The sequence below is a fragment of the Chinchilla lanigera genome, unplaced genomic scaffold (genome assembly GCF_000276665.1).
Source record: "Chinchilla lanigera isolate Chin_1 unplaced genomic scaffold, ChiLan1.0 scaffold00054, whole genome shotgun sequence".
NCBI lineage: Eukaryota > Metazoa > Chordata > Mammalia > Rodentia > Chinchillidae > Chinchilla > Chinchilla lanigera.
Window position 1 is genome coordinate 8,640,853 of NW_004955455.1, and position 22,720 is coordinate 8,663,572.

At 43.5% G+C, this 22,720-nt stretch overlaps 1 protein-coding gene across 12 annotated transcripts in view; it reads left to right on the forward strand.

Annotated features, from left to right (window-relative positions):
* Git2 (G protein-coupled receptor kinase interacting ArfGAP 2) overlaps positions 1–22,720 on the forward strand; it is a 58,310-nt gene that overhangs the window by 29,635 nt on the left and 5,955 nt on the right. For 6 of the 12 annotated variants that reach the window (XR_262844.2, XR_001236294.1, XM_005396437.2 and 3 more), the window contains exons 10-18: positions 1,283–1,355; positions 1,594–1,691; positions 3,021–3,132; positions 6,436–6,578; positions 8,633–8,782; positions 12,451–12,699; positions 14,264–14,353; positions 19,199–19,281; positions 19,861–20,049. Coding sequence is in view for 10 of the 12 variants with exons in the window: in XM_005396437.2 (XP_005396494.1) it covers positions 1,283–1,355; positions 1,594–1,691; positions 3,021–3,132; positions 6,436–6,578; positions 8,633–8,782; positions 12,451–12,699; positions 14,264–14,353; positions 19,199–19,281; positions 19,861–20,049 (1,187 nt within the window). In the remaining 2 variants the exon portion in view is untranslated. Of the gene's footprint in view, positions 1–1,282; positions 1,356–1,593; positions 1,692–3,020; positions 3,133–6,435; positions 6,579–8,632; positions 8,783–11,017; positions 11,774–12,450; positions 12,700–14,263; positions 14,354–19,198; positions 19,282–19,860; positions 20,050–22,720 lie in introns of those variants that run through there. The other 6 variants (XM_005396435.2, XM_005396436.2, XM_005396433.2 and 3 more) reach the window with 5 other exon arrangements.

Here is a 22,720-nt window from a genome sequence, read left to right on the forward strand (position 1 = left end):
GGTCTCTGTAGCCAGCATTTTTAAGTTGTTGCCTAAAAAACCTGTAGGTTAGTGTAGGCTGTGTCCTGCGGCCCCCGAGTGAGTGCCTGGTACTGTTTGTGGATGTGCAGAATAGAGTTGGCAGTACAATAAACTGAGTAGCTGCTCTGACAGAGCAGGGAAGCAGTCAGTTAAAAAGGACAACTGGAAGCTGGGCGTGGTGGCGCCCACCTGTAATCCCAGCATTCGGGAGGCTGAGGCAGAAGGATTGCTGTGAGTTTGAGGCCAGCCTGGGCTGCAAAGTGAGTTCAAGGCCAGCCTGAAGTGCATAGCGAAACCCTGTCTCAAAAAGACCAAAAAAAAAAACAAAAAAAAAAACAAAAACTGGCCTGGCGTGGTGCTCTGGTGCTCACCTGTAATCCCAGCACTCTGGAAGGCTATGAGGCAGGAGGATCTCAGTTTTGAGCCCAGCCTGGGCAATTTAGTGATTTAATACTGTGTCTCAAAATGAAAGCAAAAGTGGGGGAGGTGCTAGAGATCTAACTCAGTGTAAAGCCCTGGGATTTGATTCCCCAATACAAAAAAAAAAGGTTGTATTTGCCACATCTCCAGGTGAATTTCACAAAGCAAAAAGTACAGAGAGAGCCCAGGCTGCCCTGGCAGCACCTTAACCTCCTTTCAGTTGCAAAGACCTTGATAGTCCACCCTGCCCCTGTCCCAGCTGCTGCTGATTAGCTCAGCCTGTGCGGTGAGTGTGTCATGAGCTGACAGCATGCAGTGTGCTGATGAGTCAGGTTTTGCTTTGTTAGGAGCTCAGCTCTGTGGGGTATGGACTGCCGCTGAGGAGGACAGCAGACACCTGACCAGTCTGGATCTTGTCTTTGTGCACAGCACATTTTATCTTCACAAAGAGCCTGTTTTCACTTTATCCCATTGGGGGTTAGGAGCCCTTAACGTTTTGGGGACTGACAAATGCTCTCAAGAACAGACGAGACTTCCAGGGTGCCCTCGCAAGCAGAGCTGGAGCTGCATTTGAGATAATAACGTGTGAGCCCCTCTTGACTTCTCAGCAGCAGTGACTGTACCTGTGTGTCACAGATCAGTGAAGCCACTGTGGGAAGCAGATATTTCTAGAGGATTTGTACAGTTGTGGAAAAGCTATTATGTGTGTAACAGTGGGTATTTGCTAGGCCCTGGCTTTGAATAGGGCATTGGAGATAAAAGGGTGAATAAGTCACAGTCCCCTCTCATCCTCCTGGTGTTAATCGTTGTCCCTTGTGTTCCTGATATTTTTTACTTTCAGCTAAGTAATCATTTGTTTGAAGAGCTTGCCATGGATGTGTACGATGAAGTTGACAGGCGAGAGACTGATGCAGGTGACTTAACATGACTTTATCTACTAAGCTTCTGTTATCAGTGGGCGGTAACAAGCTGCCAGCCTCAGTGTTTTACTTGCCCAATTTCTCCTGTCCTGATAACGCGTGTGTCAACATGTACCTTTGCGTGTGTTGGCTTCAGAGTGTGCTTCCCCAAGTCTCCCTAGTAACGCGTGAGCCGCAGAGCCGTGGCACCCCAGGTGTGATGAGATTGTCTCTGGCTCTTTCCTCTGGCTAGTCTGGCTTGCCACGCAAAACCACAGCACCCTGGTAACCGAGACAACCGTCGTCCCCTTTCTTCCGGTCAATCCTGAGTACTCATCAACACGAAACCAGGCAAGTGGCTCAGTTTGGAAAGTAACTAGTAGTATTTGGGGAGTGGCTGATGTCATGGTATGTCATTTGCCCAGGATAAGTATTTAAAGCGATTTGATTGATTAAAATTTCATACCCTTTATACACACATAAACACAACTCACAGAATAATGAGAAAAGCAGTAGATATAAATAGATGACTGGGAAAGAATAAAAAACAGTTAACAGAAAAAATACAAGTGCCTTGTGAAAAACTGTTTGAACTTATTACTAAGCAAAAAAAAAAAAGCAATCTAAAGACAAAGAGATACTCCAGGCTGGTAGTGTGGCAGGGTAGGCTTTCTCATGCTACAGATAGGATTTTAAATGATTATAGACTTTAGAAAAGCAAATTGTTTACCAGTTTCAGAAGCCTCAAAAAAAAAAGCATATCAGCCAGGCATGGTGGCTCACATCTGTAATCCCAGCACTCGGGAGGCTGAGACAGAAGGATCATTGTGAGTTCAAGACCAGCCTGGGCTACAGGGTGAGCTCAAGGCCAGCCTGAACTGCATAGCGAGACCCTGTCTCAAACAGACAAAAAAAAAAAAAAATCTTTTTATATTGAAATTCCTCATTTTGGAATAATACTCTATCTAATAAAATAGTTTTACACACAGTGAGTTTCATTAAAGCCTTGCATTATGTAATACAGTATTAAAAACAACTGCAGTACCCATCAAGAGGAAAAATGGTGAGTAAATGAGAAAGTATTATAGTTTTAATTTTTAATAGTTGTATATAAGGATAGCGTACCCACATCTGGACTAGAATTGTGTTTATCTTGAAATTTAGAAATTTTTTTCCATGTTAATTTCTCAAACTGGGTCTTGGGCTGGGGATATAGCTCAGCGGCACAGCACCTGCCTGGCAAGTGCAAGGTCCTGAGTTCAGTTCCCAGTACCAAGAAAAAAATCATTACCCATTACTGGGTCTACTTCAAAACTAAATCATTAATAGAAGAAAAGCATGAAGTGGAACCATTTTTATTTAGGTAGCACAGGACCTTGTGAATGCTAGGGAAGTATTCTACCACTGAGCTTCCCTGGCCAGAGACATTTTATTTTTGCTCAGAAAATAAATAAGCATTGTAAAAATTCAGTTGTTAAAAAGTTCTTTTACATAGTGACTTGAGCCTGTTTTCATGGAAACTAACACTGTTTTGATTTGATTATGGCTGTGATTGATCACACTGTGATAGTGCTAGAGGAGCTTTACAGGAGTTTTATGAGTAGTCTGACTGGTTGGGTGTGACGTTTATGTCTGTATTTTTACACTGGGGAATGTTTTCAATTATTTTTTCCCCCTTAGGGCAGACAGAAACTCGCTCGGTTTAATGCCCATGAGTTTGCCACACTCGTTATTGACATTCTCGGCGATGCCAAGAGGAGACAGCAGGGAAGTCCCCTCTCTAGTTCAAAAGGTAAGTGTCCAACAACGAAATGTCAACTTTTTGGACCTTCTAAGACATAACCATTAAATGTGAAGTTGTAAATTAATTACAATAGTCATTGACATGGTAGCTTACAGTCCTGCGTTTTATTATCAATCTGTTGTGGTGAAAAGTTTATCTCTTTGAGCTCTGGTTAATAGTATTTCATAATTAGTAACGATTATTCAAACTTAGGTATTATTTCTTTGGTTCCTTTTTGGTCACTTTGTAAAATTTCACCCTGAAATTAACCCAGAAATTCAACTTAGGTCTTACTAAAGACATAAGAAAATTAGCTCTCTTGATTAAAACCACATCTCAAGCTACTGATGCTTCCTTCCAAAATTGAATTCCAAATAATTAAAATTGGTTGCTATAAACTTTAGGTTCTGTAGCAAGAAGTATTGTGAGCCAGAATTAGTCTTGAGCACCTACCTCAAAGTGGCCTGTGGAGTCTTGTTCAGTATGTCACGGTCCTGTCTGCACGTTGAGGAAGATACTTCCTCTGCAGCCTATTACTGTGTACTTGTCGGGGTTTTTTCCCCCTCATCACTATACTTTTTTATTGTAAGGTCTTTAAACAGAAGAAATGTGTACCATCAAAATTAGGCCAGAGTCAGTATCACATTCCCCAAAGAGGCGAATATTCTGACAACAATTTGTTCTTTCCTTTGCCTATTCACAAAGTGATTTAGTAATTCAGCCAACCAGGAATAAAGAATTTCTGAAAAAAATGAATAAACTCCAAGGAAAGTACAGTGCCAAGAATCTTTGCATAAATGCGAAGTCTCAAAATACGTCTACTCTTGATTGCAGGGAAATAATCAGAGGTGTTATAAGTATGTATAATAGCAAAAACGTTAGAAATAACTAATATGTGGATGATACACAGACATCTTTCCAGAGAATATGTAATGATATGGAATACATTAATGAAACTTTTAAGTTTTTAGTATAATCCAAATTTTGTAAAGAGAACATATTTACAGACACACAAGAGGATGGATACTGCATGTAATTATGCACATACAGTTGATCCTCACCTGCATATTTGCAAATTTATCTACTTGCTAAAATTTACTTGTAACCCCAGAGTCAGTACTCCAGTCACTCTTGAGGTTATTTTCTTACATAGGCAAAGTGGCAAAAAATTTGAGTCACAGAAAGCACATTCCTGGTGGAGGCTGAATAAGGCAACTCCTTGCGTCCTTGTAGATCTCATTGTTACATACAAGCGTCCCGTTCATGGTCTATTTAGTGCCATGTTTTTCACATTTTCTGCTTTTTTTTTTTTTTTAACAGTCGAGTCCTTGTCCCATTTCTGTGCTTTTTATTGGTGATTTGGCCAAGCATAGTGCTGAACGTCCTGTCTAGTGTTCGTGAGAGTGAGAAGGCTTACAGAAAAATGTGCACTGGGCGAGCCTTGTTCCAGCATGACTTTTAATGCTGTGAGCCATGAGTTTAATGTTAATGGATCAACAGTGTATATTCAGTGTCTTTAAACAAGCTGGGCACAGTGGCGCACGCCTGTAATCCCAGCACCCGGGAGGCTGAGGCAGGAGGATCATTGTGAGTTCAAAACCAGCCTGGGCTACAAAGTGAGCTCAAGGCCAGCCTGAACTGCATAATGAGACCCTGTCTCAAAAAGACAAAACAGGGCTGGGGATATAGCTCAGTGGCATAAGTGCCTGCCTGGCAAGCACAAGGTCATGAGTTCAATCCCTGGTACCACCAAGAAAAAAAATTGTAAAAAGACAACACACACACACACACACACACACACACACACACACACAGAACAAAGTTCTGCATTGATGGATTGATGAAAATATTACGACCTAAAGCTGTGAGGAATCCAATCTTGTGTTTCCCCTAGGAGCAGTAGTTTGGTATTGGCTCATATAGTCTTCGCAACAACTTTTTAGGATATAACTACCAAGAATAACAAGAATTGACTATGTGTGTAATGTATGTTTGAAAAAAAAAAGACTAGGAAAAATAGGTCAACATATAGCAATGACTGTAAGTGGTTTCTGTCTTCCTTGGTCCTTAGCTTCTAAAATCTCTCTATTGAATCTTTATTACTTCTGCAATCATATATTTGCATATTTTTAAATGTTAATTTTAAGAATCAAAATAGGACGTAGTTCTCTTAAACCATAATTTGTCACTTAGATGTCATCATCAAGATACCTTGAAAAAGCTGGGTGCGGTGGCGCACACCTGTAATCCCAGCCCTTGGGAGGCTGAGGCAGGAGGATCACCGTAAGTTTGAGGCCAGGTTGGGCTACAAAGTGAGTTCAAGGCCAACCTGAACTAGTGAGACGGGCTAAAAAGTAAACCAACAAAAAAATCTGGAAAAGGGTTTGGGAATGTAGTTCCATGGTAGAGTGCTTGCCTAGCATGTAGCTCCATGGTAGAGTGATTGGGTTCCATCCTCAGCGTGCAGGAAAAAATAAAAAAAAATAAAAATAAAAAAACCTGGGGAAGGGAACCACATTAGACATTGGAAGTCAGAGGCTACTGAGTTATCAGAAAGAAATTAGACAGAGCTGGTAGTTTGTGAAATTTTTTTTTCAAAATGTGTAAGAGCCTATAGAATCAAATGCGTAATATTAAGCACATGTGTGTCCATTGGATACATTTTTCCTGTCTCTGTGTGTCTGTATGTGTGTCTCTTGCTTTCTCACTCTCACTCTCTTTGATTCAGGTGACTAAATACTTTTCTTTTTTTTTATTTTGTACCAGGAATTGAACTCAGGACCTTGTCCTTGCCAGGCAGGCACTTGTGCCACTGAGCTATATTATATCCCCAGCCCAAAATGCCAACGTTCTTATTCTTTGAGCACCTAGTTTCTAAGTTGCAGTTTAACAATTTGCTTTCTATTCTGATGTGATGTCACCTTGTAAGCATGTTACACGTATAATCAAATGACTTTACGTTACCTTATACTACACTGTCTCAGCTCTTTATGATCTGCAGCCAGGCAGATCATTATACCTTTATTGGTATAGAAACCTGGGAATCTGCCTCCTCACTTTGAGCAGCTCCTTCCTAAGCCTGCCCCTTAATTTGCCCCGTACAGCAGAAGAATGCTTGACTGTCTGTACAGCTCTCTTTTGGGTCGATAACTCTTTCTGCTAGCCTTCTATTGGTGTGAATATAATATGGCTATTTCGGTCATTTTCTTTCAGGCCTTTAAATGGCTAAACTAAAAAGTCATCCCAGTAGGTTTTTGGAAGGAAAAAAATAATATTTAAACCTGAAATAAAGTTATTTGCTTCTCTTGATAGACAGTGTGGAGCTTATCCTGAAAACAATCAATAGCCAGCACAGTACTGAGAGTCAGGACAACGACCAGCCAGACTATGACAGTGTGGCGTCAGACGAAGACACTGACTTGGAAACCACAGCAAGCAAGGCAAACCGGCAGAAGGTGAGAGGATAAAGGGTGGATATGCCTCTTCTAAAAATCTTCCTCCTGCAGAATTGCCTTGAGGGCTCTCCCTGGGAAAGGTACTGTTCAGGTAAAGCTGGGTTCACAGCTAGCTCAAGCCAAGCAGAGTGAAACAAAGCAAATAGTTTTAAAATCAGGGTTCTTCTGCCCTGAGTAAAGTGCCGAGAGACAGGTCTGCTGTCACAGAGTGACTTCTCAGGATGATACTCTCCTGAACAAGGCCTACTTCCTTCCCTGTCTAGGAGGAGGGATAACTGCAGTAAAAGCACAGAGTCATACATGTCGTACAGAGTCATACATGTCATACAGAGCATGGGCAGAAGCTGAGGAAGTGAGAGGAGAGAACCTGTTGCTGACAAGCACCCAGGAGGCCTTGTAAATGGGACGCCTCTTAGGATGTGCCTTAGATTGACATGGGCATGGGGCCTGTGAAGGAGCCAGGGCCGGACGGTCTGGACAGAGAGAAAGTGAAGCCAAGGCCTCTGGAAGGAACGCTAGCGTGAGGAGGGCGGTTGAAAAGAGTGGGACTCAGCTGGGCGTGGTGGCACACACCTGTAATATCAGGACTCGGAAGTCAATGGGAAGCTGAGGCAGGAAGATCACAAGTTCGAGGCCAGCCTGGGCAACTTAGTGGTTTAATAAGACTGTGTCGCAAAAGTAAAAAGTAAAAGGGTTGGAGATACAGCTCAGTGCAAAGACCCTAAGGTCAGTCCTCACTACCACAAAATTAAAAAGTGAGCCTCAAGGCTACAACAGGAAGAAAGCGACACAAGCCTGAAGAGCTGAGATCTTGAGGGCACCTCAGAGAGTAGAGGGAGGAACCAGTTAGCGTTTTCCCGGAGAGCTCCAAACAGGCTGACGCAAGCCACCTCAGGGCCTAGACCAGCGAGGAGAAAGCAGGGCACCGGAGTGCGATGGGGGAGAGGGTCACAGGGTCCTGGGGGATCTGTCTACCTGCTGCTGAATGCCCCGGCCTGGCCCATGGAGATGCTCTGCAGACACGGAGAATGGGTGAACAGGAGGCAGAGTAGGAAAGTCTAGAACTATGAATTGGAGAGATGGACTTACAGAAGATGTGTGTGGTTTTCTGCCTCACGTGACTGAGAACGATGATGCCATGGGCAGTGACTGGGATACCTGGTCTGGACTGCCCAGAAGCTGCTGGTTCCCTCAGGGAGAGCAAGCCCATTCTGCACCTTTGTGGACTGACAGCCCCCCATGTCTGCTCCCTGCAGCGGAGTTCTGCTGCGGGCTGGAACATTCTCCGAGACACCTTATGGAGGGTTCCCTTGCCTCCTTGTCTCAACTCAAAGGCTTCCCCTAATGTGCCGCCCACCTACACCCCTACTTCAGCTCCTGCACCCCCCCCTCCGCTCCATTTTATCTGTTTCACAGCACTAATCACCTTCAGTCATACTGTGTATTTACTTGTTTTTTACTTTTCTCTCTCTCATGCTCCTGGGATGTAAACACCATGGAAGTAGGAATTGTTGTTTTCTCATCTGATACATCCCAAGCACCTAGAAATTACTTAATGCTCAGTAAAAATGTTGGATGAATGAATTAATGAAAGAATAAATGGAAAAGGGAAATGAGCAAGAGATAGGCATGTAAGACAGGACAGATCTCTTTTGATAGTTGTCAGTGTAGATTAGTAGCCCCATGATTCCATTAGGAAATATTGACTTTAAAAATTTTTAAATAGCTGGGCATGGTGGTGCACGCCTATAATCCCAGCACTCAGGAGGCTGAGGAAGGAGGATCACCAAAAGTTCGAGGCCAGCCTGGACTCCATAGTGAGTTTAAGGCTGGTCTGAACTGCATGGCAAGACCCTGTCTCAAAAAAAAAAAAATTTTTTTTAATAATATAGTGACCCTACTTTTATGTTTCATTTTCACATATTCTCAGAAGCCCTGATTTGGTTTAACTTTACAATTCAGCTGGCATGGCCAGAATTTGAAATTCTTTAGCTGTTAGTCTTTAATGTTATCATCATCTCAGATTGTGAACATTTTCCCCAATTTATTTTTAGAGCCTAGATTCAGATTTATCAGATGGACCAGTCACTGTACAGGAATTTATGGAGGTCAAAAACGCTCTAGTGGCTTCTGAGGCCAAGATACAGCAGCTAATGAAGGTGAATAACAACTTGAGTGACGAGCTGAGAATTATGCAGAAAAAGGTAACATGTTAATAAATGCCAGGATGATTGACTCTTTAATCCCATAGTAAAAGGAAGAATCCCAGGCATCATGCTGTGGGTAGAGGGGAAAGAAAGTAGCTGTGATAACAGGCCTAGAAATCTTGGGGCCACACTGTCTTTTTGCAAGCAGGATGTGTGTGGATATTTAAAGTGAAGTAGCTCCAGCTTAAGTAAATCCAGAATAAATTCGCCAGATAGAGTAACCTTCACATTATTCTGGGCCACCTCAGAACCTGGAAGGCAATGCATGGATGTGATTCCTTTTGCTGCTGGTTCTGAAGAATAATCAAGCCCATAAAGACAGAGCAGGTGAAAGCCTTGGGCAGGTGTATACATTGCATCAGCATGGAAGCCCAGCCCACATCCCACAAGGAGTGCTTTCCCTGTTTGGGCTAATTTTGAGTTCTTAACCTACCCTCACCCTGGCACCCCTCCCCACATCCCTTGTTGGTCAGTAGTAATTACCACTTAAATTAGTGGTGTCCTCAGAGCCTAAAGTAGAGCCTGCCACAACTGCCTAAGATTTTGTGGGTGTTGCTCCCATTAAAAATGAGATCTTTATGCTTCCCTTAAACAGAAACCAAACAATCTATAATCTGTGTCTTTATACTGTCATTGAGGAATACTAGTTCAGACTTATTTCCAGGACCTGGCCAAGAGGTACATTTCACCTACACCTGGGTCCTTTCTAGTGCTGCTTCCAAAAGGAAGGCTACAAAACCATACCTTGCTTGCCTGGGAAGTAAGCTGCATGCACCTTCATCTGGGGTTTGCTAGGACTTTTGTGTTGAGCGTGAGGTCTTTTTTTATAGCACTTTTGAAAACCAGTGGCTCTGATGCTGATAATGCAAGTGACGATGCCTGCAGGTTGGTTCTGAGCCTCCCAGCTGAACCTAGTGCTGTGTGCAGCCCTGACCAAAGCAGAGCAAGAGCCCCTTTGTCACAGGACTTGCCCTCTGCCTGTTCCAAAATAGCTTATATTTAACAGATTCTAGTTTATTCCATTAGTCAGACTGATCATTTTCTTGAGGTGACTTTCTGAAACACACTGATTTTGCCAACTATGATTCAGTCTGCTGCATCACCTTTTTAATTCTTTAATGTTCCTTTCAGTGTTTAGAAGTTGCCAGAGATAACTTCCATAGGTCTGGGAGCAAATGGCTTAAGCTTCTGAAGAAACATGGGCCGAAACTCTTTGCCATTGTTCATTAATTCTTAGAAATGCTTTTGATTTCTAAAGCTATTGTTTGTAACTTTATTTTGTGCCATACAAAAAAAGTGTTGCCTGGTTCTTATCAAAATAAGCATCATTAAAGTATATCCAAATATACCTTTCTAAATGCAGAGTACTAGCCAGGCATAGTGGTACATACCTGTAATCCCAGCACTCGAGAGGCTGAGGCAGGAGAATCACCACAAGTTCAAGGCCAGCCTGGGCTACATAGCAAGACCCTGTCTCGGTCAGTTCATACACACATAAGTACATACATACTACTAAAACTTTTTAAAACTTGGAACCAGGAACTTTGCTCATCTCAGAACACATTCTGACAGAGTCTGGGCTGGATGTTTCAGAGGCATGAACAGTGTGGGCATGAAGTTTCCAATTTTGAGGTCTGGTCTAAAAAACCTGTTAACAGAGATTTTTTACATAAGTAGGAAGACAAATGGAGCCCGCCAGTGAGGTTCCAGGGTCACTTGGCGCCACATTCTTTGGACCTGATCATTTTACTTAGGCCACAGGTTCCTGATATTGTGGCAGGCCCCTCACACTTGTTTGTATCATGGAGTATCGGGATTCCCCCTGGCTCCTTGTCCTTTGCAGCACAGCTGTCTCTCTTTGGAAAGGGGTTACAGATTCAAGCTGTATCCTGAAAGCCTTTGTGGCATAGAGGCAGCCTGTCCCTCTTCGCAGCTCGCCCTTTGAGAAGATGAGGTGTGGTCTTCCTGTGGAAGAGTCAGGAAGCCACACTTTCTTTTTTGGAGGGGTGGAGAATCGAACTCAGGACTTCACGCATGCCAGGAAGGCACTGCACCACGGAGCTAAATCCCCGGGCCCCACACTTTCAGAGGTTTGGCACTCGTAATAAGAAGAGGTGGATTTGTTTATGTAGCAAAGATGTATTGATTTTATTTCAAAGCTGGGTAATGATTTGTTTCTTTATAAAGTTGACTAAGTAGCATGATTTATATCTGATCTTTCACATTTAACAGTTGCTTGAAAAGGATGCTAATTAATGAAGAGGAACAGCCACTATTGGTGTATTTTTCACAGATCGGTGCTTTCTAAATAAAAATTGAAAATAACTCCTAACCGTGCATGGGTTTGCTATTGGAAAAGTAAGGAGCTCCTGGTGCAGACACGGTTGCTTGTGAACTTAAACCCTGGCACTGGAGGGGAATCTGATCAGAGTTCACAGTCTCTGAGAGAGTAGACAGCTGAACTAAGACCGCACCCAGCTTATAAAACTGTCACGGAAGATGAAGGCGCACCAGAGAGAAGGACCGTGTTCAGAATGGACGCAGTTACTTGGGTTTAAACTGCCAGATGCTTAAAAGATCCCACGATTCCTTTCTGATCTTTTAACCTTGAAGGAGCCTGCCTGTGCAGAATGGAAAGAGCGCTCAGGGTCTCCAGTGGCAGTGTCTAGCTAAAATGGGTAGAGCAGGCAGATTAGCGAGTTCAGAGCCGGTACCACCGTGTTCATGCTTTCTGGGTGACAAAACCAAAGGAGAGAAAGGCCAAATACTCCAGCCCTGACTGAAAGATCACCAGAGGGAAGCAGGTTTGCTACGTGGAACATTCCTTCATGTGAAGATGCTAGCATAGTTGAATGGCTTTCCAGCTTTCTTTGTGATATGTCAATACAGAAAATTTACTAGGATTTAATTCCCTCTTATTTTTTTTCAAAACTGCCGAACTGTTTGGAATATCAGAAGTATTATGTAATAAAATCATATTGATCATAATTTTTTGTTGCCTTTTTGGAAATCAACACCTGATCCAATACTTGATAAGCTGAACCTCACTGTTTTTCTTGCTTTGCAAAAGCAACTCTAGTTATCTTTGTGCTGCTTCCATGGTGTCTGCTGTCACTTTTGGCATTTGCAAATTGCCCAGGGCTCATTTGAAAATCAAGTTATTCATGATGTTTTAATGGTCTCAAGCATTTGCTTGAGAATAATCCTGAGTACAGCTTGTCTGCAGACATTTCCCCACCCCACCATGACAGAACTTAAATGGACATTTAGTTTTTAAAAAGTGGAAAAAAACAAAAATAATAAATCAGTCAATAAATAGTCAAGGGCCAGGGATATAGCTCAGCGGCACAAGCGCCTGCCTGGCAAGCGCAAGGTCCTGAGTTCGATTCCTGGTACCAAATAAATAAATAAATGCATAGTCAAGACTGCAACTTTCCCACATGCAGAAATTAAATTATTAAATTATCCTTTGTGGTAAAGTGAGTTGTGATAAAATGAGTCACTCATTTCAGAGAGGAGACTTTTTCTTAGATGCTTTACTATTAACACAGCTAGCTACTGTCATTCTTACTGTTTAAAGCCGGTAGTTGTATTTGTTTTCTTGGTGTTTGCCTTGTCTGCTTGCTATGGAAAAACACTGTCCCACTGCCAAACATTTCTTTCAGCTTCAAACACTCCAGAGTGAGAATTCCAGCCTCAGGAAACAGGCCACAACCAATGTATATCAGGTGCAAACTGGTTCTGAGTACCCAGAAACTGCCAACCACTCTTCCTTAAAGCGACGTCCATCTGCCCGGGGCAGTAGGCCCATGTCCATGTACGAGACGGGATCAGGTCAGAAAGCGTATCTCCCAATGGGAGAAGCGAACCACCCGGAGGAGAGCAGGACGAGACTGCAGCCCTTCCCTACGCACGTAAGTAACACCACCGGTGCTTTTGCCGTTTGCTCTCTGCAGCCTGACCACTCTGTTCCCTCCTCTGAATCCGCAAACTACTGTGCCTCTGCTTTGCCAGACTGGGCTCTGAGCATTGCCGTGTGTTTGCTCTGTTAACGTGTTCACAGATGTTTGCGATGTTCTCACAAGCACACGGGGCCATGGATGGAACATCTTCCAGCCCACTGGGAGATTCTGGCTCTTACTCAACTTCTACTCCCCCGTTCTTTCCCCCAGTGACACCCCCACCCATTTGCATGTGCTATTTCCCAGCCAGCCCCTGTTGGACAATTTGTGCAAAGTTCCCATTTTTCCCCATTTCCAAAAGCAGAAGCAAATTATAAATGTCACTGCATAAGTGTCATCTTTGAAATAGACAGGGCTTTTTACAAACTGAAACCCTTATCATCAGGTGCCTCTTTGCCGCTTGAATATGGGCAGGTGACATCTGTGGCCCGATACTTAGGCAAGTCCAGAAGGCTTTGTCCGCTGTGCTGTGTGCCTGCAGGGCTCAGCCTCTGCCTCCTCTACCCCTCCTCCCTAGTGGAGGCTGGGCTTAGTTATCTCCCAGAACTGAAGAGGAAGAATGCTACATCCACCTTTCGAGGGTTAAATTCCAAAGACTGTGTTCTGTAATAGAGTTCTAACAATCTTATTTTTACAGTGGTATAAGGATTATGTTATGAAGTTTTCAAATATTGTATGTCCTTTTTATTAATTTACTATAAAAATCTATGTTTTGACAAAATGTTATAAAATTTTAAACTTCTTTATGTGATGCTTTGTTCAGAGAGTACTATTTTTCATTTGGAGCATCAAAAAGTTGCTCAGTTAAATTGTATAGGAGCTTCAAAAATGCAAAGTAAAAGATAAGGCCTCTTACATTAAACATTAATTCTGTCAAATTTCAGAGTGGTAAAACTGCACTATTATTATATGCCCAGTATTTCAGCTTTTCTTTAAATTGGGGTTAACACTCTAAGGGTAATTTGATTTGATGCATTTGATGTAATGGAAATGTTGGAGTAACTGAAGAATCTTATCTTTGTATAGCTAAAAACAAAATTTAGAAGAAGCACCTTTTCACAGTGTACATTTTATTTTAGAAAAGAATGTCAGGATGTCATATTGCAAAAGTTCTGTAATTATAGTACTGAAGATTAGAGTCCTGGGTGTACCAACCAATAATCATGTGTATACTTTCTCATTTCTCATTTCATACAATCACTGATTGAAAAATAAGTATTTATTTTAGGCTACCCATTAAAAATAACTATTGGCAAACTGGACACATAGCCTATGTGTTGTCTTTTCCCATATGGAAAAGTAGCCTTTACTAAATTCGGAGTCATTTCCAGGTGTTTCACCGAGGGGGAAATGTCACAAGGGATAAATGACACCGGTTACCAGCTGTCACTGAGATTTCAGGACTCGCCTTGCGTAGTATGTTGTTCTCTAGGATTCTCTTCCTGAAGCCAGGGCGAGTGGTCAGGGTTTTGTTTGTTTTGTGCTTTCCCGAGTGTGTTTCTCTTTCCCCTTCCAGATCGGGAGGAGTGCACTTGTGACCTCCTCTTCATCTCTGCCTTCCTTCCCCTCCACACTTTGCTGGTCGAGGGAAGAAACCACCCGAAGGGTTAAGTACACTCCGAATGGTCTGCTCTGGAGGAGGGGCAGTGCTCCTGGGCGCTTTGTGCTGGCCCTCCTGTCCCTGTCCTTGCTAACTGCGCTCCATCCTGCATGAGGCAGCGCTTCCCTCCGGGTTTCTCACAGCACAGCAGATGCGCACGCTCGTGTGCACACGCACATGTACCTGCAGAGGCGATCTCCCTTTCGTCTAACTCCACAGTACTCATTTTCATTGTATATTTAACAAAGATCACAGATCCCCTTGTAACATTTGTCCTAAGTATACTACACTGTCTTTCTAAACAATCATAAAATTAGCTGGCTGCTGGTTAGATATTGGTAATAGGGCAAATCTGTTCAGTTTGTTTAGAGCTACTATCATGTTAAAACTTGTATTTGGACTAGCATAAAAACATTATGCCTTTGAAAAAAAAAAAACCTGACAAGGCCGGGCATGGTGGTGCATGCCTGTAATCCCAGCACTTGGGAAGCTGAGGCAGGAGGATCATTGTGAGTTCGAGAGCAGCCTGGGCTCCAAAGTGAGCTCAAGGCCAGCCTGAACTGCATAGCGAGACCCTGTCTCAAAAAGACAAAAACAAAATTTTGAAAACCTAACATGTTTATGTCAGCACTGTACTTGCCAAGCCAAGGCTTTAGAGACCTGGTATCCTGAATGAGAACTGTAACACTTAGCAGCAGTCGAGGAGTACAGGGAGCTGTGAGCATAAAGCCTTTCACTTGCTTGGTCACACCCCACTTGCTGGTGTGTAATTTACCCTCGCAAGCTCCTTGGGAGTAGTCAGGCAACTCATATTTATTAAGCACCACATGCCCAGTCTTTTGGTAAGTCAGTTAAAAGGTCCTAAGGTTTTAAGGAGGTTGGCCCCAGCTCCAGAAGACACCATCAGTAAATAAATGAATACTTCCATGCCCTGAGAAAGTGATGGCGAGCCTTTTAGAGCTTTCAGTGATACAGCCCAGTTCTGGCTCAACTTTTTTTTAATAAAGGGTAGTATAATAAAGGTGAGAGAAGAGAAGGTGCCATGGGTGAGGGACCACCTTTCCAGACAGGATGGGATCTGCACTGGGCCATTGTCCATTCCCTCCACACCTAGGAATGATAGAGGTTTCTTCTGTCCCATTGCCAGGGGCATATGAGTTGCTAAGGCCTTTGGATTTTTTACTGCATTTTGAAATAGTTTGTTAAACACAGTTCTTGATATATAGTACTTAAAGTCTTCTGAAATTAGGGCTGAGAATGTAGCTTAGTGGTAGAGCACTTGCCATGGGCCCTGGGTTCACTCCCCAGCACCAAAACCAAACAAACAAAAAACTAACATTGACCTATAAAATTTTCATTCCAGTAAAACTAAGGACAGCAAAATAGTAATGAAATATCTCATTGGAAATTTTGTTACTAAGAATCAAATACACCTCTTTTGTCCCCTGTGCATTTTTAAAAAAAATTTTAAATAGCTTCAAAAAGTGTTTCAAGGACTGCTTGCTGCACCCAGCGTGGTGGTGCACGCCTGTAATCCCAGCACTCAGGAGGCTGAGGCAGGAGGATCATGGCGAGTTCGAGACCAGCCTGGGCTACAAAGTGAGCTCAAGGCCAGCCTGACCTGCATAGCGAGACCCTGTCTCAAAAAGACCAAGAAAAAAAAAAAGGACTGCTTGCTGATCAGATAGTTGTGTACAAAATGGACAGTAGAGTCATTTAAACTGATCATCGTGGCCTTCCCAACACTCCATCATGGTTTTAAATTTTTTATTGGCATGTCTGTATTCAGAGAAACGGCAAAACTATCAAACAACCTGAACCAGCACCAGCTATACAATAACTTTTCTATTAACAGCTTTGAGAGCAGCACTTTTAACCAGTAGCTCTTGGCTCTGCATGTTCACAATAATTTTCATAAAATCAAACACGGGCTCCATTGAAATTGTGTGTGCTTCTGTTGACATCAGTGTGGGACTTAATGTGTAAGTAGCTGATTCTCCGGGGGGTGGTGGCTGTCCTTGAGGAACATTTCCTGAGCACTTGTGGGCATGTGAGTCATTACTCTTCTAAAATGTTTAAGTGAAACTTGGTAATTTTTTTTTTATCGTTGTAGTAATACACTTGATTTGTAATTACCAAAATTATATCAAAGTAGGAGAAAATACTCATTATAAAATTGTGGAATTTCCTAGGTTTAAATCTGTTTTCTAGATTTTCCCCCCAGTGGAGCAACTCTGCATGAACTTTCCAGTATAATTATTTAAGTGCAATTATTTTACTATTTATGTGTGTTTGTACACAAAGGAAATAAATGTAAAGGTTAGTCACGTATTCCCTGTGAAAGGTAAGAAGGGCTGGGGAGGGCGTGCTTTGGTTTTCTGAGATGATATCTGCATGATCCTGACTTCGTGGCAGTGGATATGGTCCCCACCTTTGGTCTTCTGTCCAGTCTTTCGCTGGCCAACAGCCCACTGATTCACTCATAAAGCCAGATCAAAATCGGGCAGCAAGTGAAGCAGAACTACTTATAGGTAGGAGATGCAAATGAAGGGATCTTAAAATTGTAGCTGGGCTGGGACATAGTTTCTTGGTAAAGAACTTGCCTAGTGTACAAAAGCGATGAGCTTGAGCCTCAGCACTGGAGGAAGAAAAAAACATTTTATAGAATTTAGCTTTATAGACTCCCCAGAGGGCCCTCACCCAATGCTTTCAATCATTTGCGAGATGAATTTGACTGGATAAGGTAAGAATTCACATTGAGTTTTAGGATCCCAGAGCAAGAATCTTCTCGTAGGGTGAGGAAGAACTAAGTAGCACATCTAAGTAGCAAATGGGGAGGGCTGGCCGGGCGTGGTGGTGCACACCTGTAATCCCAGCACTGGGGAGGCTGAGGCAGGAGGATCATTGCAAGTTCGAGACCAGCCAGGGCTACAAAGTGAGCCCAAGGCCACTGTGAACTGCATAGTGAGACCCTGTCTCAAAAAGACAAAAGAAAATGGGGCAAATGGGGAGGGCCTCAGCAGACAGTATTTACCTAGAAGAGGGAAAGTGTGAGGCTGTGGGGACAGGAAGCAAAATGTTGTGTGACTGAGGAGGCGCCCCCACCTGGCTGATCAGTGTTATCGGTAAGAAGCAAATAATCAGACCTTCTGTAGTTGTCTTTCCACTGACTGCTCTGAAGTAGCCATTCTGGGTAAAACTGAAATGTCTCCATGCTTTTAGACAGAGCTCTTAACTTAGAGTTACATGCTTAGCCTCATTGTATTACAGCATCGGTAAAAGTCCTTAGTCACGTGTTTTGATTAAGTTGCATTAAATTCAAGGTATAGAGCTAGAAATAGCTCTCCTATTTTATAAGGTAGTCAGTGTAGGTTTTGAATCCACTTACACCAATTTTTATTCTAAAGAAATTTTCAAAACATTATGTATAAAATAGATACTGAGAGGAAATAGTTTTCACTAAACATTCCAAAGCTGACATAATCCTCTTCATGCTTTTTTTTTTTTTGGAGACAGGGTCTCACTGTGTAGTTCAGACAGGCCTTGAACTCACTATGGAGCCCAGGCTGGCCTTGAACCCGTGGCGATCCTCCTGCCTCAGCCTCCCAAGTGCTGGGATTGCAGACCTGCACCACCCAGCCCAGCCTAACAGAGTTCCATTAAAAGGAATGTGGTCCCCTTCACATTTTGCTACCCTGGGAGGCCCTGTATTTAGCAGTGCTGCCATTTGCTCAAAACGTTTTTAGGACTCATCATTTACATCTATTTCATATTTTTAAAATCTCCACAGTTGTACCAGATCCCATTTTAAAATCTCCACATTGTATCCAGATCCTATTTTTATAAGAGATAGATATTTTTGGAAGCAGATACAAGTGGTTTCAATCTAGGTTAATCCATTTTGGTTCACAAACAACATATGGCTATACACTAATACTGTAAGTTTTTTCCTGGTGTTTCTCAAGAGCCATCTCTGAAGCAGTTCTCAAAGAGCCACTGCTCTTCTGAGGCCTTGAATGGCAGCAGTCATCCAGGCCCAGGCAGCTGTGGAACACTGGAGATACCTGTAGAGGAGACAGGGGTCTGGGTTCTTGGCCTCTTTTTCTACAGATGTGTCCTGAGGTGGACACCTAGCTTTTTTGGCCTTTCATTTTCTCATCTGGAATTAATTCAGGTAATCTGCAGGTAGCTTTCAGCACTGAATATCATGGTCACATAAGCGCTGGGGTGTCTGCTGAGCGCCCCCTTCCCCATACTGGGGGTTGAACTCAGCCTTGCACATGCTTGGCAAGCTCTCTGCCACTGAACTACATTCCCAGCACCTTTTTAAAAATTTTTACTTTGAATTGGGGATATAGCTCAGCAGTTCAAGCGCCTACCTGGTAAATGCAAGGTCCTGAGTTCGATTCCCGGTATCAAAAAAAAATTTTTTTTTACTTTGTGACAGGGTTTTGCTGTTGCCTAAGCTGGCCTTAAATTTGTGATCCTCCTGCTTCAGCCTACTGAAAGGCTGGGATCACCGGCATATACCACCATGCCCAGCTACATGTGTGCTTACTTATTTAAATTCCATATTCTTTTGAGAACTAAATGAGACAGCCTTCCATGTCTTGTTGGTTTCTTAATTGGTACCAAGGATCTGTTTATGGCCACTAAGCTCAAAAGAAAACAGTGCTGAAAGAAAGAAACTATTGTCTGGATCCACTGTTCATCTTTTACTAAATTTGCAGTAAAGGATTGGCTCCTACCCCAAATGAGATCTGGGTGCCTAACAGTTAATGCTTCCCTATGAGGACCCTGAAGAAGCGTCTTATGCTCTAAACTAACGTGGTTCCCTTCTCTTGCTTGTAGGCTTCCAGGCTAGAGAAACAGAACAGCACCCCTGAGAGTGACTATGACAACACGCCCAATGACATGGAGCCAGAAGACATGGGGTACCTCTGTGGGAAGGGTGTGCTGGGAGGGACCTGGCAGGCCGTGGCACCTACAGCCCTTGACCCTATTTTCAGATCTATAAGATCTTAAAACGTTCAAGCGTATGTTTGTAGTTTACCTTCATTCTCAACTCACCACGTTATTCCCATGTGGCTTTTTGTCCTTTTACCGGCATGTTAGATGTGTTTCTCGGCCTTCACACTGCACTTAAAATCAGTATTTTACTTCACAGTGAAGTTGACGTTAGATTACATTCTCCATTTGTATCCCCACGGGGTTATCTCCATTTGAGCTGGCTTTAGAATGCCACACCCTACGCTCTTCAGTTCTTCCCCTTCCCCTCCGCACCCTTTCTATGAGAGCCCTAACTTCCAGCCCCAGGGTAGAAGGAGACAGCCTCTGGGTGTGCTGTAGCTGCCAGCTGGTGAGGCAGGGCCTTGCCGTGAGTTTCCTGCTAGACAGGATAAGGGAAACCGCAAAACCAGCTTGCTGTGTGTTCGGCCAGTGCAGATGGAACTCCTAGAGACTAAAGCAGCCACCAGCACCGTCATCCTCACCCACTTCTTTACTGCTCACAGGTCAGGCCGAAAGGGCAGGCAGAGGAGCATGGTGTGGCCAGTGGATAGCTTAGTATCAGATGCGACAGAACCCCACGCATCACCGAGCCCCACGCTCCCCAGCACCGAGGACGTCATCCGGAAGACGGAACAGATCACCAAAAACATACAGGAGCTCTTAAGAGCAGCCCAGGAAAATAAACATGACAGGTAAGGGGCTGTGGTCCTATGCTGGGAGAACATATATTCATGCTCCAACAGGGACACTGCTCAAGTTCTGAGTGGGACTTGTTTCTAATTTGCTGGCTTTTAGGTAGATGAAAACTGAAAAACAAACACACAAGTTAGATTTTCTTTGGGATTTTTACATAATATATTTATTTTTCTCCATTGTGTTTGGAAGCTCTCTGAAATAAATGTGCCTAATAAAACTGCAGTGTATTTGGGGCAGTGACAGTCCTAATTCTCAGCAAAGAGGGAAAGAAACTTCCTCACAGCCTGTGGGCGATTCTGGCCACTGCTGCTGCCAGAGTTGCCCTCTGCTAGGGATATGGTTACCGAGACAGAAGACATTCTAAGAGGAGCCCGATTTCTTATTTCTTACCTGCCTCCCTTGTGTGTATGTGCAAGCATGCGTGTATAAACTTCTAAGATTCTCAGTGGTGCAGGGAGAGCCTGACCCTTGGAGCAGAAGCATAGCCCACAGTGATTTCTTACTGGAAGGAAGAGACTGAATCTTGCTGTACTGATCCATTGTTCTCTGAGAATTCTGGTAAGTTGTGCAATGTTCTGCAGGATGTCCTGATTTCCCACGGTGGGCCAGACCTAGACACACTCATAAAACATTGTTTGCTATCACCCTTTGGGTTTGAGAAAACAGCAATTGTCCGTGGCCAAGAATAACGCCACACATTAGGTCAGCAAAGCTGAGGACCTCAGGGAGAAGCTCATACCCTGTGCACAGACCGAAGGCCTTCTAGGAACACAGTACTGCTTTCTTTCTTGCCTCCACACTCTGCTTCGTAAAGATGCAGCTGTGCCCAGTACTGTGGTGTGTGTTTGCAATCCCAGCTGCTCGGGATACTGCAGCAGGACGATCCTAGGTTCAAGCCCAGCCTGGGCAAGTTAGCAGCTTTTTGAGACCCTGCCTCAAGATGGGAAGAGCTGAGGAAGCAGCTCAGCGGTAGGAAAGCTTGTCTAGCATGGATGAGGCCCTGGCTTCAATCTGCAGGTCCACAAGTGGGGAAAAAAAATGCATCCATGCCTGGAGTTCTCTCTATTCCTGACGCTGCTGTGCCATCCTTCCATGTGTAGCTTTTGGGCTGGGGTTGTAGCTCAGCGGCACAGCGCCTGCCTGGTAAGCTCAGGGCCCTGAGTTCAATTCCTGGCACCAAAAAAAAATCTATTGTACCATCTGTATCTTTTTTCTTATTTTTACCACTCTGATTTGCCCCAGTATAATTTCCTGCCATAGAGAAGAGGAATACTGTGTGTTCCTTGAGAGATAAAAACTAGTCCTCATGGATGGACAACGGGAAGTCCTCAAGGAAAAGAAGAATCTATACAATTCCACAGGCTCCTTTTGCGGAAAGTTTGTGGCTGTTTTCCTTCTTAGCTCCTAGGCATTCTCTTTCTGCCAAGCCTCTCGCAGTGCACGTCTTGTAAGCACCTATAGTACCTTCAGCCAGGGCCACAGTCCTGGCAGCGGGTGACCCATATCTTACTGTGCAGAGCGAAGTGCCCTGCGGCATTCCACAGTAGTTTTGGCAGCATTTTGAGTAATCTTGATGCAAGAATAACTCCTTCCTGTATGCTCCCCACCCCATCTATCAGTGTGTTCCGATTTTCCTTTCTGCCAGTTCAGTGCTGGTATTCCAAACTGAAAATGTGCTCACACTGCATTGCTATCTTTGATAGTGGTCGAAAATACAAAAATCTGTCCTGAGGCTCTCGGTGGCTTGAAAGATTGCAGTACGGTGTGTGGTTCAACTTGGAAAGACTCTTTTTTTCAAGATGTAAAAATCCACTTAACACATTTTTATGATCTATTTCTTTAAGACCATGAGGGAATGATGCAGAGATTTTAATCACTAGCGTATGCTTTCGGTTTTAACCAGAATTGGCCTAGGGAATTTATATTTTATAAACTGTTCAAGTTCTGTTAGAATCTCTGCTTACTTGTACATCCAAGGTGCTTTCATTTATAACCTTGCATTGTACTAAAGAAAGCCTTGCCTGTTTTTCTTGTTTTCTAGTTTTGCTGAGCTGTTGCTCAAGTTCACCCTAGGTAGACTGTAGTCCGTGCAGGCACTTCAAGGCTTGGTCCTGGTTCCCTGAGCCCAGAAAGCCCCCTCAGTCCCTGACCTTCCTGCAGCCCCGCTGCCTCGCCTGCCTCACCCCTTCTTGCTTCGGGGATGTCAGCGTATTAGACACAAAAGCTGTATTTGAGGACGGGAGCCAACTTGAAGTTGTGGACACAAGCTCCCTCTGACAGAGGAGGAGACCTCCGCGTGCACATGCTTTCCTTTTTTGCTTATCCAAGACTTCCCAAAATAGTTTATAAGGAGTGAACTTTGAAGAGATGGCTTTAGGAAAAATGCTTTCTCTATCTAGTGGAGAAAGGGTGAGTTGTATTTCTCAAAATGAAACGGTAACCGGCAAAACAAAATACAGCGTGAAACTCTCGGGCACGGCTCTCAGCTGCTGTGATATTAATAGGAAGAAGTGGTTGCTGGGAACTCGGTCCTTCCCTCTTCACGAGAGTCTGTGTGACTAGGTGCCTTCTGTGCCTTCCTGTCTGTAAGTTGCTTCTTGGGCATTGACATTTCGGGTTAGTGTGTCATATAGGGATCTAATTGCTCACAAAGGTAAAAGGATTTCC